Here is a 16,725-nt window from a genome sequence, read left to right as displayed (position 1 = left end):
AAAGTTCATATTAAATAATTTTATTACCCCTGAATACTCATTATATTTATTATAACCTAAAAATGACATTTTAATATAATTGTACTTTCACCATATGTACATTGTACAGGGTTAGGCTGTAAATCGAATTTAGATAAGGCTTGGATAAATGTAGCCGTTGTTTCTATTATACGAATACTAACGATATTAATTATTCTAGAACATTCGAATATTTGTATTCTCTACATCTCTGCTTTAACGAAGCCTTAATTTAGAATTACATGTTTCAATAGCCCTTTTAATACTATTGTATTAAGTACCCATAACATAGTAATCCTTACTGTTTTAACCAACAAGGTAATAACATAGGGCTAGCTAATTAAACTTTTATATTTAGTTAACTATACTAACATCTCTTGTGACAATTTTATATAAGAAACACAAGTTTAATTTGTAAAAATCAACCCTCAATATGGTATTACAATGTTTTGTATGCACATAAAATAATATACATACTTTGAAACTATAAATACAAAAACTGCAGTGACACTTAGAGAGATCAATGAAACCCAATCATATAATAATCAACTTGATAACTAAAAGAAAATATAATACACATATGCAAAAACGCAGCCTATGAATGTTTTTTTACATTTTACATAGTTAATCATATTCAACCATTTAACTCTATTATTTAATTTTAGATATCTAGGCAATGTCTTTTTACGTACTACACAACTTTTGATATTTAAATCCACGAATCATATCTCGTAGAATGACGAGGATGTGAACTTAATATTCTATAAATAGATAACATACAAACAAAAATACATGAAAATTACAACATATACTTTATAATATTTACAACATTCAATTAACTAATACAAATTAGTTGAGAATTCTATAATTCTTCTCGTAAAATGAGGTATTCTACATACTTATGTAACAGCCTAGACAGTTAAAAGATATCAATTTTATACATTCGCTACTTACTAGTAATTTAAATACTGAGTTCCTATAGTTTTTGGCCAACACCAAACAAACATTACCATAATAATACTAAACTAAACTAAATTAAAAATGTTTATTACCATAATGCCAGGAAGGGGCATTACAAGGTTTTTAACTACACTGCAGGTATGAAAATAATTTGCCTATAATCAAAATAATATTCAAGTTGAATTCCTATTTCTCTGTATGAGATTTAAAATATTATAAAAACTATATTACTATATTTACAAAAAGTGGCTAAAATTGTTGAATATAAATATTTACTAAAATTTACTTATATAGGAACGAAAAAAAATCTTTAATTGTTATGTATATTGATTGAACTAAATGTGTAATAGAATCATCAACTGATAATAAATAACTCTAAAATTAAATATTATGCAATGGGCATGTTTTTAATGACCCAGAAGTTTTATTCAAGAATTATAATCAATCTCTATTAAAATTAGATACAAGACAGAGTTGGCCTTATGGTATTCTCCAATAAATGGCCAAAAATTCTTGTGAAACAGCCATACATACACAGTTAGGGTGTCTAACCAATGAAGGCAATTATAGCTTGTAAGCAAACATTGACAAGTTAAGATTAAGCGAAATGCTTGTTTACTTCTATGCGTTATGTTTATGTATGCAACACTTTTTACCTAAAGTGCCATCTTAACACCAGAGTTTAAGTGAATTACACATTACCCCTTATAATTTTATTAATAGACCACTACATACATTACAACATAGATGATAGTAATCCATGACGAATTACTTTTCATAGAGCCAATATTTCTATACAGCTACTTCACATTGACATAAATTTTCACTACCCATAGTTTGCGATAATCACGATAAATTAAATTTTCACTCACCCAGTAATATTTCACAGAATGTTCTTCCATAGATTTGAACTATGAATATTGTACACTCTATAAATTTATCATGCACAATATTTTTACCATTTTCCAATTCACATAAGTGAAGTGATTTATGGCGCATAGGTATTCACAGTGATTCCTTGTTATATATAACGTTTTCACTTGCACTTCACTTCACACTGATATCCTGTTATATTTCACATGTCCGAATATTTCACAGTGATTTTTCGTATATATCTGTTAGTTTCGTATCCAACCAGCAGCATGGAGATAATGCTTTAGCGCGTGGTCAAGCTCACAGTGCGGCGTTGCCGGTCGGCGTAGGAGCATACCCTTGAGTGTGATATATTGAGCTGGGGCTAGACTGAGATTGTTGCATAGCTGAAATGAAAATAAAAAAAATTGGTTGTTTGTAAAGTAGGTTTACGATCGAGATGTTTACGTGATAACATAATGCAGTGGCAGCGCTCGAGATGAGACGGGAGATCGGTCCGTCTCTCTCTCGTTATACCTGCGATCGCGCTCGTGAGGTTTTGGTGTTTCACAAGTTTCTGAACATGTCACCCGACTAAAACGATTTTAAAAACGTTATCACGTTAATAAAAATAAGTTGGTAAACCGAAATTTGAGGTTTTACACTTATCTAAGACGGGAAATTAATTTATACAAGTTTGTCGTACTTATCGTCTGAATACTGAAATAAGGTGTGATTGGAAATGAAATGATTATGTAATCTGAACACATTATAGGTAGGTCTCCACCACGCATGATGCCATGCCACGGCCATCGTGATTAAAATCCGTTAGTCTTAAATTTCTTCTATATCTTTTTATCCTTTATCATTTTAAGTGTACTTTAGCATACACTAGTACAATATACTAAATGGTCCTTCGAGCCGGAAACCTTAATAACATCCTATATGTAGGAAAGAATGCACATAAAATGTTCTCTGCACTTTACTACGACTCAAGTAGTCCATATGTTGTCCTGCGGTGTTCCCGGACAACTACGACATTGGGGCCTTCAAGAAAAGAGCTTATTTGTCCATAAAAGGCCGGCAAAGCACCTGTAACACTTCTAGTGTTACAAGTGTTTATGGGCGGTGGTGACCACTTAACATCAGGTGGCCCGCCTGCTCCTTTGCTTGCTCAGACATAAAAAAAAATGGTCCTTCGAGCCGGATCACCACAAACCTGCGCCTCGTTAGTGTTGAGCAGCTGCCTCTGGTGCGGCGCGGCGGCGCTGCAGCAGCTCCTTCTGGAGCAGCCACATGCGGTACTTCCGTCCCGTGTGCACCTTGGGCTGGTGGAACTTGAGACGCTTTCGACGTCTCTGTAAGAATAGATATTTTATATATTAAAAATATATTGAAATTATATTAATTGCAGGTAAGCGCCACGTCGCGATTGGATTTTGAGATTTATTTTTGGATATTAATGATAAATTAAGAAAGAAGTAATAAAGTAAAAACTATAGGCGACCTAGAAATTGACATTTACATAAAATTTTCTGAAATAGATCTATTAGAGCCAGCGCGCACGAGCAACTTTGTCTCCGCAACTATTTTGTCTCTCCACCCATGGGCTAGTATGAAAGTGCGCGCACGTAGCGACGCAACTCCCCATACAAATTGATGGGAGAGACAAAATAGTTGCGGAGACAAAGTTGCTCGTGCGCGCTAGCTCTTAGACTTTTTAGAATCAAATAAAATCAGCTTATAATATAAATTTTTCTTGTTAAAAGAAAAATAACAAACAAAATAGTCTGGACTACCAAAAAAACTCCACAAAACACCTTAAAATCGCCAGGTATCCAGACCAGAAATATCCAACTTACTTTTTTCTTTGCTGCTGCGCGTTCTGCGTTTGCTCTTTTGTCTGCGTGTCCAGACACCCACTGCTGCCCTGGCGAATACAATTGTTATACGGGATCAAACACACAACTACACGACACGAGGGGCTCGTGTTAGTATCCACATCGTTACAGAACACAGATGAAGCGTTAATGAATTAATGAATAATATGTTTATTTTTAAATAAATTTTTGTTTTGACCCAAAGAAATAAATCCCACTTTTATGAAGTTAACATAGTAGAATTACATTTTTAACACTATGCCAATTATGTAAAGTGCCCACTTAGAACACGATATAAACATTACACACGATTGTGTTCAGTAGTTTTTCATTTTAGTTCTGTGCATATTATTTTTTTAAATCTAATAACCCTTTAATATACAGCTTAAAACCCATAATAAAACAACTTTTTTACAATCCCCTTGTTCATCCTGTAAATCAAATACGAACAACTTCGTCGGAAACAATACTCTATGAATACTGTCACTACTAATAGAAAGAGAAACTAAAAAGACTACTAGAACAGATGAATGTAACATGATATCTATATCATGCCGCTACATTTAACTATGAGAATCATCATGCATAGTTAAACAGCTACCAACGAAAAACATCGCGGAAGCAAAAGCGTATGTCTTGATGAAGCATGAACTTATAATATAATCCATGCACAAGAAATGGATGAAACTGTCAAACATAAAACAAAAAAATGTAACTACCCACGAAAAAAAATTAAAATGCAATTGAAATATGAATACAACGCCATTATTACGTATGCATTTTCGTCGAAGTTAGATAAGTATTTTTTTTTTTCTCATTGTATTCATGCAAAGTTATAGTTACCTAATATTATTTTATTTCAAATTTTAAGTACCAATTTTAACTTATTCTGAAATACTAATAATGTAAGTACATATTTGTTATATAGCTCGGTGCTATAAAAATAATTAAAAAAAAACAAATATTTGTCTAAAAGCAACAAAAATAATTTATAGAGAAAAAGTAAACTTTCATTAAATCATATAACATACATCAAAATGATCAAAATATATTCATACCACTCAGCCACAGAACCAACCTTTACCATGTGAGGGTAGTATTCACGCAAACCAATCAAAATGTGCAAAAAAATGCCCATTATTGAAGTGAAAACTTATTTTAACGCCTCCGATTTTCTATTAGAAAATTTAAGTGCATCAATAATAGTTACAATCATCATATTTAAGTCCTAGCTCCCCAAATAACCAAACAAGGGTTCCTATCACATTGAATCAGAACCGTATTTAAAAACCATATTACTTATTAGAGTAAGTACATGTCTTTACGAATTTAAGATTCCTTCTTTCTTTCATTTCCCTAACCAAACGTAATTTTCATTACCAACAACGAAAAACTTATCAAGTTTAAACTCTCAACACTTTCACATAAGTTGTCACTCCGTATGTACCGCAAGCGAAAAGCAAAGGTACCAGTCGTATTCTCACGTCGGCGTGGCCCGTGTGCCGGCGGTGGTGCGCGTGCTGCTCGTAGTGCGCGCACTCCTCGAGCCGCGTGACGCCCGCGAGCCGGTAGCGGTGGAGCTCCGCGAGCCGTACGCGTAGTTCCCGCTCGCGCCAGAGCCCGGCTACTACTGCTGTGTGTTCCGCGCGTCCGTAGAATTGCGCGGTCCAGCGGAGACGCTCCGTGAACTCTCTGCGGAAAAAGTACCATTTTAAGATGCATACTAAATGTGGATGTATAGTATACTAGAGGTCCGCCCCGGCTTCGCCCGTGGTACATATTTCGCAATAAAAGGTAGCCTATGTCCTTTCTCGGGTATCAAAATATCTCCATACCAAATTTCATGCAAATTGGTTCAGTAGTTAAGGCGAGATTGAGTAACAGACAGACAGACAGAGTTACTTTCGCATTTATAATATTAGTATGGATTGTTTTTAATTCGATTAGACTTTGCGTATTGTATGCATTCTATTTACGTGTACGCAATTCCAACTTTGTAGTGCTGTGGTAAACACAAAATTGCAACAGCTATTTAAATTGGGTGTGTCTGTAAGCAATATAATAAAGTATTTTATTTTAATAAGGTTAGAGGCATCAAACTTGAACTAATAAAGTGAAATTTGTTATGAAAAAGGTGCAATCTCCCACGCAAATGTACGTAATTATGGTTAATAATAGTAAGTCTTTGTGGACAATAAGCAAAAACAAACATTTTCCTCACTTCTCCTAAAAAACAGCTATGTTTGCCGATTAAAAAATTGGCTTGAGCGGATTTAACATAATATATATTCACATGTTATATAATTTTAAAAGATTTTTTTGCTATTTTAATAAAAAATGTAAATTGTACAAGCACTTTACAAAGTTTTAATTTCATTGACTTCATTGACATTACTTACTTTTTCTCTTTGGCGAGTTTTCCTAGTGTCTTTTGTTTGTTGCGCTGGTTGTTAAAGAACACAGAAACAAGTTGGAAGTCCCTGACAAGCCTTTTTCTTCTTGTTCTTTCTCTCAGCCGCCGTGTGTAAATATCCACTTGGGATAATTTAAGCGCTGAAAAAGTTCATGAAATTCTAAACATTGACATATTTAACAATTAAAAAGAAATAGTGTGAAGTAAGCTGTGTTAGCTGCATTTTTAATTCGATGTCCCCGAATTTTATTCTTTTGTGCTGTTTAATCAATAGCTGGTAGTGGATTTTTTTAACAAACTGCTTTTCTTTTCCAACAAAAATGCGTTGTTTTTGTGAAAATCGAAATTGAAAATGATATTTTTAAGGTTATTTATGTACTAAAAACGCAACTTTAAGTAAAATCGTAAGCCATTATAGTATCAAAATGTCTAATTATCACACTCACACGCCAGCTATCAATTAAACAGCACAAAATAATGAAATTCGGGGATATCGAATCAAAAATTTAACCGCTGTGTTTCCTAAATAAAAAAATAATACCATGGAAGCAACTTAGAAAATTAAAGAACATATTATACCCAATCAACTTTGTCTATAACTCACCAACATCAAGTTCATCGTCTTCTGGATTGAGTGATAATGTTGATATTAACTGTTCTGCTTCATGATCATGCTCCTAAAACAAAGAAAATATTAAAGAAAGATGTACCTACAATGTAACAAAACATTATTCAGTTTTAAAACTACTGTTAATCAATCACATAAGTGCAATATTATACAAAAATAGCCGCTAAAACCAAATAAAATATAGCCTAATAATAGTAAGAATGTAGTTTTCTATTAGTGAAAATTATTAAAATCAGCTCAATACTTTTGGAGCACAACACAAACAAATGAAAAATAATGTTTCCTCTTTATAATATTGGCATAGATGTAGATGATACTCACTCTTTCAAAGTCATCTCTATTTGACATATATCCAAGTTGGGCAGCTTCATCTGCACTTATTGATAAGGGTGGGAGACGTGAGACAGCACTGGGACTGAGAGGCCCCTGATCTTTATCTGGACAGTGCAAGGATGGTCGACTGGTGCTTTCCACATTACCCCATGTCGCCCGACCTATGCTACCCTCCAGATATCTAGCTATATATTCATCTTTGGCTTCTGCAATCAGGAATAATCATTAAATCTATCATAATTATAATGTAAACTAAGTTATTCTTGATAACCATCTATTTTTCGAACACTTTACCTTCTGGAGTCCGTGTTTCTATATGCTTAGCTATATCTTCCCAATTCCCAAAACCAAATTGTTCTATTGCATCTAATAATCTTACTTCTTCGTTGGCTGACCAATTGTTGCGACCCAAGAATATACCAAAAGCGCCAGCGTCCTTAGTAAATAATAATAAAATTAAAATAGTGAGTTTAATTAATTATAAATCAGCGAAAAATGTGGGCAAAAACTTACCATAAATTGATAGGAATGATCATTTTTATGTGGTCCGATTTCAGCACCCAGTGAAAAACACTGAAAAATTATGAAACCATAACAATATAAATTTAAATTAAGCGCCAAAACTTCAAACTATATGACAAGGACACCAGTAATTTACCTGCAAACAAATATCAAAATCTTTGCACTCTGCACATCTTACACGTACACCGTTTATTTCTTCTTGGCAATAAGTACAATTATATTTTGCGTATAAATCAGAAAAAGACATCTTAAAATTAAATCATTAAATAAAAATTAGCTAACAAACTTTGGCAGTTTTTCGTCAACTACGCGGCAGCCATATTTTATCACAGATAAAAAAAAGTTTACAGCTGGTGTAGAAAAAGCATAAAAACACAGATAATAAATAATTTATCTATGGATCATATTTACAAATAAGCAAAAAAATTTTCAATCATTTCAAAGATTGCATGCATATTTGGAAATCATCAAAATATAATAAAGAACATTGAACTTATTTAAATGACATTCAGAATTTTAAATCTGCTCTAGTCTCGTTCTAGTCAATTTAAATATTTTTTTCAGATATTACCTCAGAGCATTATTCCTCTGAGGATATTACCTTATCACACATAATTACCATCACAGTATTACAATATTTACTATCGTAAAATATTGATAAAAAGTAAACTACCATAATAAAAATCTACAGCAAAAAAGAACAAGCGTCCATCAACAGGAAAAATAAGAAATTTAAGAAATATTGCTGTCATTGTTCAGTAAATGTCAATTATCAAATTGCTGAAATTGGCAACTTTATGCCAATATTATTTTTGCAAATTGTTGTGAAGTGATTGAATGTTTAATTACATATAAATAAATTCACTACACGTGTTTGCGATTGTTAAATTTTCATACTATACATCTTACGTGACAGCTATATTATTATTTTAAAATCTTCCGTAATAAACGTGTGCAATGTAATGTGATAGTTGATTGAATCTTCCTGTCTGTGTAGCAAGAGTTAAAACTAGTTACCAAACATGAAATCTAGTAAACGAAGGCTTCAGGCACTCGCAGAGGGTTCCGAAGGTTTATCCAATTATTTAAAAATGGAAGATTCTGAGACATCAATTCCACCTGTCTTTAGATCACGATTGCACGAATTATTTTCTCAGATAGAAAAAGAATTTGACCTTCTCTACTCGGAAAATCTGAATTGTAAGTAAACAAGTTTACATTTTTTGAAGGCTCTGTCTGTGTGATTAAAATATTACAACAGCTAATACTTTTCGTATTGTTTTAGTGCAAGAGAAAATTGATATTTTAAGTGAAAAACTTGAGAGAGAGAGTTGTGTTGGTGACAAACAAAATGATTATATTGAATTTGAGACATCAGGAAAAAATTCTAAAGCAAAAAGTAAGTAATAATTATTATAAATAAATATCACACTGCAATCTATTAAAAATGAATATTATTATAAATATAATTAAACACATACTATAATATCTAGAGGTGATTAAATTAACAAGAACACAAACAACAGACTATGACCATTAAAATCTCACAAATTTATTTTTTGTTGATATAATACACTAAAAAGTTATCAATTCAAATGATTGATAAACATAGTATCAAATTATGATAAGATAAATTCTTAGATTTGTCTTTATTGTTGTATTCTATTGTCTTTTGTTAAAAAGGGTGTACATAATGAGGCTCATTTCCATGAAATCTTGTCCAACTTTGGATTTTAAATCTTATGATATTCCAGTATCTCAGAATAACTCTCAAAAGGTGAAAACTAGCCATAAATTAAGAGTGCAGACTAGTAAGATTGTGTCGAGCTTCAAGGCGCCAACATATAGTTGCCAGCTTGTTAGAGAATTCACTGGGCACAAGGATGGTATATGGGATGTCTCATCAGCAAGACCTGGTCAAGCACTCTTTGGAACTGCATCAGCAGGTAAACATCCATAACTCAAAAAACTTTAAAAAATAATCAGATTGTATTGTGTATTGTGTAAGGATATATTATTGTTTTTGTATAATATAACCTTACAAAATATTTTGCTTTATATTAATCAGAAGATAGCATGCTATCTAACGGAAGAAGAATTTGAAGTATGGTTAATATTTTTCTATTCACATTTATATATTTTATTAAAGTCAAAAAATTCTAGCCTGTTTGAATATTTTTGCCATGTTGAAAAAATCTATTATCATGATTGATTATTGTTTCATGTATCTTTATCATAATTATCAATTAAAAGTAGACTGAATTATAAATTATTTTCTATATTGTTTCATTGTTACATATAAAATAACTAGTGGTCGCCCCGGCTTCGCCCGTGGTACCTACATGTTTAAACTATCCTGTCTCTCAAGTTGGATCAAACTGCACATGGTGTGCGAATTTTATTTTAATTGGTTAAGTGGTTTAGGAGTCCATTGAGGACAAAGATTGTGACACGAGATTTATATAATATTATATTAAGTGTTAAATATATTTTAAAAGAGTTTCTGGCACCATTCTCAGATCACACTGCCTGCGTATGGAGTGTAGAGTGGGGCAAATGCTTATTGCAGTACAGTGGCCACTCTGGTTCAGTCAACTCTATCAAGTTCCATCCCAGCAGAGACATTGCGCTCACTAGTAGTGGCGATAATACTGCTCATGTATGGCAAGCTGCTGTTAATTGGGATTTACCAGTAAGTATTTTTCTCTTGCGAAATAGGCGCTTGTCGTCGATTTGACGAATTATGTCCGTATTGTTATATTATTGTTTTTTCAATAGGAGTAGCAAAGTTTCAATAAAATAAATATAATAAAAAAGTATAATATTATTATTGTTGAATAATGTCACTTTAAAGTATTGTACAGCTTAATATATTTCTAGAGCTGTGTACATATAATACACATATTGATCAACATACATTTGATCAATATTAAAAGCTGATTTATGAATGAAAAAGTAATTTTAGTTAACAAGACACAACTAGGTCAATTATTTATTGAGGAGTTATATATTACATGTATGCACAACATTGTAGTAGGTATATTGCATGTTCAGTTAACAGTTACAAAGCTGTGATTTAATTTGATTTTTTTTTTAATATGTGTAGCGTGGCCAATCTTCAGAGGAAGAACTTGAAGGTGGCGGTGAAGAGAGCCTCGGAGAGAGCGATAGGCCAGAAGTACTCCGGACTCCACTCACAGAGCTAACAGGACATTTGGGTGTGGTGGTAGCTGCAGACTGGCTGACGGGTGGCGATCATGTGATCACTGCATCGTGGGACAGAACGGCTAATTTATATGATGTTGAAACAGGAGATTGTCTGCAAATATTGACAGGTATTATTAAAGTGAAACTTTTATTACATCGTCTCAAACTTTTTGGTCTGTGTAGCGCATGTCGCGTGACGATCGAACCGTACGATAATTATCGTACAAACTACAAATACGATAATTTTGTGCCTAAGTTTCACTTTTACCGTGGTTTCATAAAACCACACAACATTTTTTATACAGACATGTATTTATTCAATTCACTTATTTATTTAGTAAACATTACAAACAAGTACTTATTTTTATTATGTCTAGGTCACGATCACGAACTAACGCACGCGTCCGCACACCACAATTCGCGGCTGGTTGTTACCGCTTCGAGGGACACGACTTTCCGACTGTGGGACTTTAGAGAGCCGATACATTCCGTGTCCGTGTTCCAGGGACATACTGAGTGAGTTTGTTTGTTATTTGTGAGTTAATGTTTTGAATTTGTTTAATATTTACGAAAAATAGTGTAACAATGTAGTTAATAACAAGTATTTGGATTTAGGCTACTTTATCACTTAGCAGTGATCTATTTCTATTTTATCTTATATGTTCTTAGGAGCGTCACATCCGCTGTGTTCACACGAGAGGACAAAGTCGTATCTGGTTCAGATGATCGGTCAGTTAAGGTAAGATTATTATGGATTGACATAATTTACAAAATAAGTAGGATAAATTTGTTGTGTTTAAAAGGCGTTTAAAACTGAAATTGTAGAAGAAATTCAATTTCTGAAATTGGGTCTTGGTGACAGCGACTGACAGTCGTGGTCACTACGATAAACACGGATTTGAAGGTTTGAATTGCAGCAGGCGTCACACTTGCTCCACTGTAAACAGATATTCGTATCTGTTGTCGGTAGATAAACTTACAATAGAGAAATTTCCTACAAAACGTTCGAAACGGCTCACTCAAACAAATATTTTATCTTTATTTACCCCCAGGTGTGGGACGTGCGCAACATGCGTTCCGCTTTAGCCACAATCAGGTCGGACTCGTCAGTGAACAGAGTGTCGGTGAGCGGCGGCGGGCTGATAGCCATCCCGCACGACAACCGGCAGGTGCGGCTGTTCGACCTGCAGGGGCAGCGGCTGGGACGACTGCCGCGCTCCAGCAGACAGGTATATAATACTAGCTGTGCCTCGCGGTTTTACCCGCATTGCTCCGCTCTTGTTGGTCTTAGCATGATGATATATAGCCTATAGCCTTCCTAGAGCAGGCTCCAAGGAGATGTTCGTTTGCAAAAATCGCGGACCTAAATCTGACTTCTGATATATATTGTATAGATCCCAGACATCCTATAGACAGATGTTGCCAATCAGTTTTGTGGTCCCCCTGCCCGCACCCCGGTAATTAAATATGGCATACAAAGAAAAAAATAAAAATTTCCAAAACATGCCGTGTGGGGTATCAAATGAAAGAGCTTATTGAGTAGATCACGAATATATAGCATACTATATACATTTCTTACACTTTCTCTAAGATTTTTTAGAAAATTTACGAAAATGGTTCATTTTTGAGTTAACTTTAAACCACTATAGATTGAAAACTCATGAATATATTTTTTAAATTATTATTTTAAATAATTAACAACAGTCCATTGTTTATGATTCAATAGTTCGTAATATAATATAAGTGAGCTATGTGGTGGATTTGATGAAAATAACTATATACTATATGAACTTGAAAATATACTCGCCATATTTGAATGCTCCCCCCACTCCCCCATGCAACTATTTCTCTGTACGAAATATTGAATCGTAAACAATGGACTATTGTTAATTATTTAAAATAATAATTTAAAAAATATATTCATGAGTTTTCAATCTATAGTGGTTTAAAGTTAACTCAAAAATGGACCATTTTCGTAAATTTTCTAAAAAATCTTAGAGAAAGTGTAAGAAATGTATATAGTATGCTATATATTCGTGATCTACTCAATAAGCTCTTTCATTTGATACCCCACACGGCATGTTTTGGAAATTTTTATTTTTTTCTTTGTATGCCATATTTAATTACCGGGGTGCGGGCAGGGGGACCACAAAACTGATTGGCAACATCTGTCTATAGGATGTCTGGGATCTATACAATATATATCAGAAGTCAGATTTAGGTCAGCGATTTTTGCAAACGAAACTCCACTGAGAGTCCGGTCTATCCTCGATTAATGGGCTATCTAACATCGAAATAATTTTTCAAATATGACCAGTAGTTCCTGAGATTAGCGCGTTCAAAAAAACAAACTCTTCAACTTTATAATATTAAGTATAAGTAGTTCATAAGCCAATGAAAAATATATTTATTTTAAAGCGCAACGATTGTTTATAAGCCATCGAAAGAAAAGATTATGCGCATCTTTTCTAGTATAACGTATACGATACCTCGCAGCGTATTTCCAAACTATACATAGCCAGAACGCAACCATAGGAAACTGCTCGTGTATACTTTGTAATGCTGTTTTTAAGTTTGTTATTACAATATATACACGAATTTTGCGTACTGATCGTGTATACTTTGTAACGCGGATGCTTGCTTCTTCTTTCCAAACTATACACGATCAGTACGCAAAATATGTATAACTAAATATAGCTAACACCACTTACGCTTGAGCGAAATAATAAATATATAGGCAATCAAAGACTTGTACAGCTATATCTATCTACTTTTATTCTTCTTGATTGATTCAGTAAAATATGGAATAAAAATATTATTAGGTAAGCTTAGAAAAATAAATAGGTAACAGATACAAATAAGGGTTACCTATGGGTTAGGTTAGGTTCGTGTTTTTTTTTTAACTACACAAAAATAGGAGCCCCGCGAAGAGGGGCTCCGTCGCCTCGCAACCGTCTTCTTCTGGACTTATTAGATTCTTACATTTTAGCACTATTGTCAATTGTAAGTCGTGCAGTATAGTCGGGAACGAAGACACAAGCATCCTCGATACAAAAAATATACGATCAGTACGCAACATTATATACACAATACACATGCATTTTAATAATAGATTTCAAAACAGCAATACAATAATATAAACGCGAGCAATGGAGAGACGCCGCGCTTACTCTGAAACATACACGATTAGTCCGCATGCGTACTGGCGCTGTATGTTTTGGAGCGCTATTCTTACTTACTTCACTACAAAGTATACGCGAGTATTTGCGTACTGCTGTTGTATAGATTGGAAGAACTTTGTAAAAAAGTTATTTCCAAACTATACGTGATTAGTTTCACACCGTTGCGTACTGGCCTTGTATAGTTTGGAAAGACGCTACCTCGCACGCTCGCTTACACCAGTCGGGCAATTACCTGACTTCCGTATCAAATTTTCAACAAATATTATTCCATCAAATACATGCCACTTTTCATACGCTCATGTGTGAGCAATTCAATCTCTTTGTAACCAGCGATCAACAATTACAATATTCAGCAATATAAAATCATACACATAAACAACAAGACTCGTAAATATACCAATTATTAACTTACAGGGCCACCGTCGTATGGTAACATCAGTAGCGTGGGCGGATGACATGACGTCGAACATAAACTTCTTCAGCTGCGGTTTCGACCGGCGCATACTCGGCTGGTCGGTGCAGCCTTCTAAGGAGAACTGAACGATGTACTCGCCGTGGAATGTTCTAGAACGTTCTAGAAGCGGCGGTTTTTAAATATCCTGTAAGTTGTTTTGTGGATAGTGGCTGATCTTCGCGGAAAAACCCTTTCGTGTAGGTAGTAGGTATCCAAAAATCTTTATCGAATAAATTTCAATTATATAAGGTACATCCAAATCAGTTGCTATAGGATCAATTGATTTGGGGTACTTAAACTTCTTCAGCTGCGGCTTAAACCGTACTGGCTGGTCGGTGCAGCCGTCCAAGTAATCTGAGCTCGCCGTGGAATGTTGAACGCCTGTCTCTAAACGTATTTTAAGGACGCTGTCACAAATCTGCGTTACTCAAATTTAGGTATCTAACGACGTAACTTTGTTCGCGGCAATATCACGCTCACGTAAACATAGCGCATTCCATTTTATAGACCATCTTCATACTTGATATTATTTTTAATTTTTGATATTATGTATTTTTATTGAAATTGATTCCAGAAGATTACTAGGAACTTTAAAAATTCATTTTGTTACTTTTATTAGTAGGTACGATCCTAATAAGTATGTTAGTATATTCAAACAACTTTAAAAAGTGTGACTAATAATCTATGAATTGTATACAATATCAAAGCTTTTTAAGAAATGTAGAATTATTATCATACATATGATGTTACCGGCACTGTATTTAATCCGGCATTGTATACAATTCTTAGTAAATGTATGTTATTCCGAAAAATAGTCGGAATGAAATAAATTATAGGTATTCGTCACATAACACATTACCTAGGATACTCTTAAATCTGAACTTTTCCTACGTAGCAAACACATTTGCAAGTGTGGGTAGTTTTTGGGGTAGCTATTAACCAATATGAGGTCAAAACTAAAATCCAAGATGGCGCCGACGAAAATTTTACATCTTTTCGTCATGGGTGTCATTTTCAAGGTTTTGGAGTAGCTCTTAACAAATATGAGGTCAAAACTAAAATCCAAGATGGCACCGACGAAAATTTGACATCTTTTCGTCATAGGTGTAATTTTCTTAATAATAAAGAAGTAAACTAAAATAAAATAACAGATTTTCGTCGGCGCCATCTTGGATTTTATTTTTGACCTCATATTGGTTAATAGCTACCCCAAAAACCATGAAAATGACACCCATGACGAAAAGATGTCAAATTTTCACCGGCGCCATCTTGGATTTTAGTTCTGACCTCATATTGCGTAATATCCACCCCAAAAACCATGAAAATGACACCCATCACGGAAAGATGTAAAATTTTCGTCGGCGCCATCTTGGATTTTATTTTTGACCTCATATTGGCTAATAGCTACCCCAAAAACCATGAAAATGACACCCATCACGGAAAGATGTAAAATTTTCGTCGGCGCCATCTTGGATTTTATTTTTGACCTCATATTGGCTAATAGCTACCCCAAAAACCATGAAAATGACACCCATGACGAAAAGATGTAAAATTTTCGTCGGCGCCATCTTGGATTTTAGTTTTGACCTCATATTAGTTAATAGCTACCCCAAAAACCATGAAAATGACACCCATGATGAAAAGATGTAAAATTTTCGTCGGCGCCATCTTGGATTTTATTTTTGACCTCATATTGGTTAATAGCTACCCCAAAAACCATGAAAATGACACCCATGACGAAAAGATGGCAAATTTTCGTCGGCGCCATTTTGGATTTAAATTTTGTCAAATTGCTTTACCCCACCAATCCGTTCAACAACCCATAAAAAAAGAGGATCTCAGTCAACATAATTTTTAAAACATAATTTTAAATTACAAATAACTGGAATATGAAACTTATACAGTTTACTCTTATAAAGTATCAAATATTTCAAATCACGAAAACGACAGTATACGCACAATAATCTTTTTCTAATTCGTTTTTATTTTTGGGACGAGGAGCGATACACCCGTCCTTCCAAGAGCGCTTCTGAGCGCGGTCTGACGACCCGCGAGAGCAAAATGTATGAAGAAATCGACAAGTATTTTTAATTTAGCTTATAATTGAAATAAGATTTTGATTTAGATACAAAAAAATTATCACAATCTATAAAGGACTATATATCCCTCAATAATTTATAGGTAAGAAGATAGATTAGGCTTTTAATTTTCTTAAAAGTGTACCGGTTTAGACCCCATTTTTTTGCATTTTATGCGATCATTGTGCTGGGAAAATC

The 16,725-nt window shown here is 33.9% G+C and overlaps 2 protein-coding genes across 5 annotated transcripts; one reads left to right on the top strand and one right to left on the bottom strand.

Moving 5' to 3' along the window:
* Positions 1-4: 4 nt before the first annotated feature.
* Ada2b (Transcriptional adapter 2B) lies at positions 5-7,925 on the bottom strand. 4 transcript variants are annotated; one of them, XM_090112350.1, is made up of 10 exons: positions 7,743-7,925; positions 7,598-7,657; positions 7,379-7,520; positions 7,073-7,290; positions 6,728-6,800; positions 6,110-6,263; positions 5,180-5,402; positions 3,693-3,760; positions 3,050-3,188; positions 5-2,237 (listed from the first exon to the last, which is right to left on the bottom strand). In XM_090112350.1, the coding sequence occupies exons 1-10, from the start codon at positions 7,851-7,853 to the stop codon at positions 2,097-2,099; spliced, it is 1,329 nt and encodes a 442-aa protein (XP_089968476.1). In that variant the 5' UTR covers positions 7,854-7,925; the 3' UTR covers positions 5-2,096. The 4 variants fall into 4 exon arrangements, with proteins under 4 accessions (XP_089968476.1, XP_089968477.1, XP_089968478.1 ...); XM_090112351.1 differs by having other exon boundaries at positions 5,195-5,402; XM_090112352.1 differs by having other exon boundaries at positions 2,102-2,237; positions 3,693-3,755.
* Positions 7,926-8,424: 499 nt separating this feature from the next.
* On the top strand, positions 8,425-14,818 carry Wdr37 (WD repeat domain 37). The gene is made up of 9 exons (XM_090112297.1): positions 8,425-8,806; positions 8,892-9,005; positions 9,361-9,552; positions 10,126-10,298; positions 10,713-10,941; positions 11,191-11,329; positions 11,483-11,552; positions 11,866-12,042; positions 14,410-14,818. The coding sequence occupies exons 1-9, from the start codon at positions 8,629-8,631 to the stop codon at positions 14,533-14,535; spliced, it is 1,398 nt and encodes a 465-aa protein (XP_089968423.1). The 5' UTR covers positions 8,425-8,628; the 3' UTR covers positions 14,536-14,818.
* Positions 14,819-16,725: the final 1,907 nt, after the last annotated feature.

Source organism: Colias eurytheme, chromosome 18, assembly GCF_061535395.1.
Source record: "Colias eurytheme isolate Ceu_HAF_F1 chromosome 18, ilColEury1 Martin Lab GWU primary, whole genome shotgun sequence".
NCBI classification, from domain to species: domain Eukaryota; kingdom Metazoa; phylum Arthropoda; class Insecta; order Lepidoptera; family Pieridae; genus Colias; species Colias eurytheme.
Note: the sequence above shows the minus strand (reverse complement) of the source record. Positions and strands in the feature narration are given on the sequence as shown.

What these genes read in the sequence shown, in the direction of transcription:
- Ada2b (XM_090112350.1), bottom strand. Translation starts at nt 7,853, where the DNA reads ATGTCTTTTTCTGATTTATACGCAAAATATAATTGTACTTATTGCCAA. An exon ending in AGAAACACGGACTCCAGAAG is followed by an intron (nt 7,291 to 7,378) that starts GTAAAGTGTTCG and finishes TCCTGATTGCAG; the next exon opens with AAGCCAAAGATGAATATATA. An exon ending in TCAACACTAACGAGGCGCAG is followed by an intron (nt 2,238 to 3,049) that starts GTTTGTGGTGAT and finishes TTTTCATTTCAG; the next exon opens with CTATGCAACAATCTCAGTCT.
- Wdr37 (XM_090112297.1), top strand. Translation starts at nt 8,629, where the DNA reads ATGAAATCTAGTAAACGAAGGCTTCAGGCACTCGCAGAGGGTTCCGAA. An exon ending in GTGTTCCAGGGACATACTGA is followed by an intron (nt 11,330 to 11,482) that starts GTGAGTTTGTTT and finishes ATATGTTCTTAG; the next exon opens with GAGCGTCACATCCGCTGTGT. An exon ending in TGCCGCGCTCCAGCAGACAG is followed by an intron (nt 12,043 to 14,409) that starts GTATATAATACT and finishes ATTAACTTACAG; the next exon opens with GGCCACCGTCGTATGGTAAC.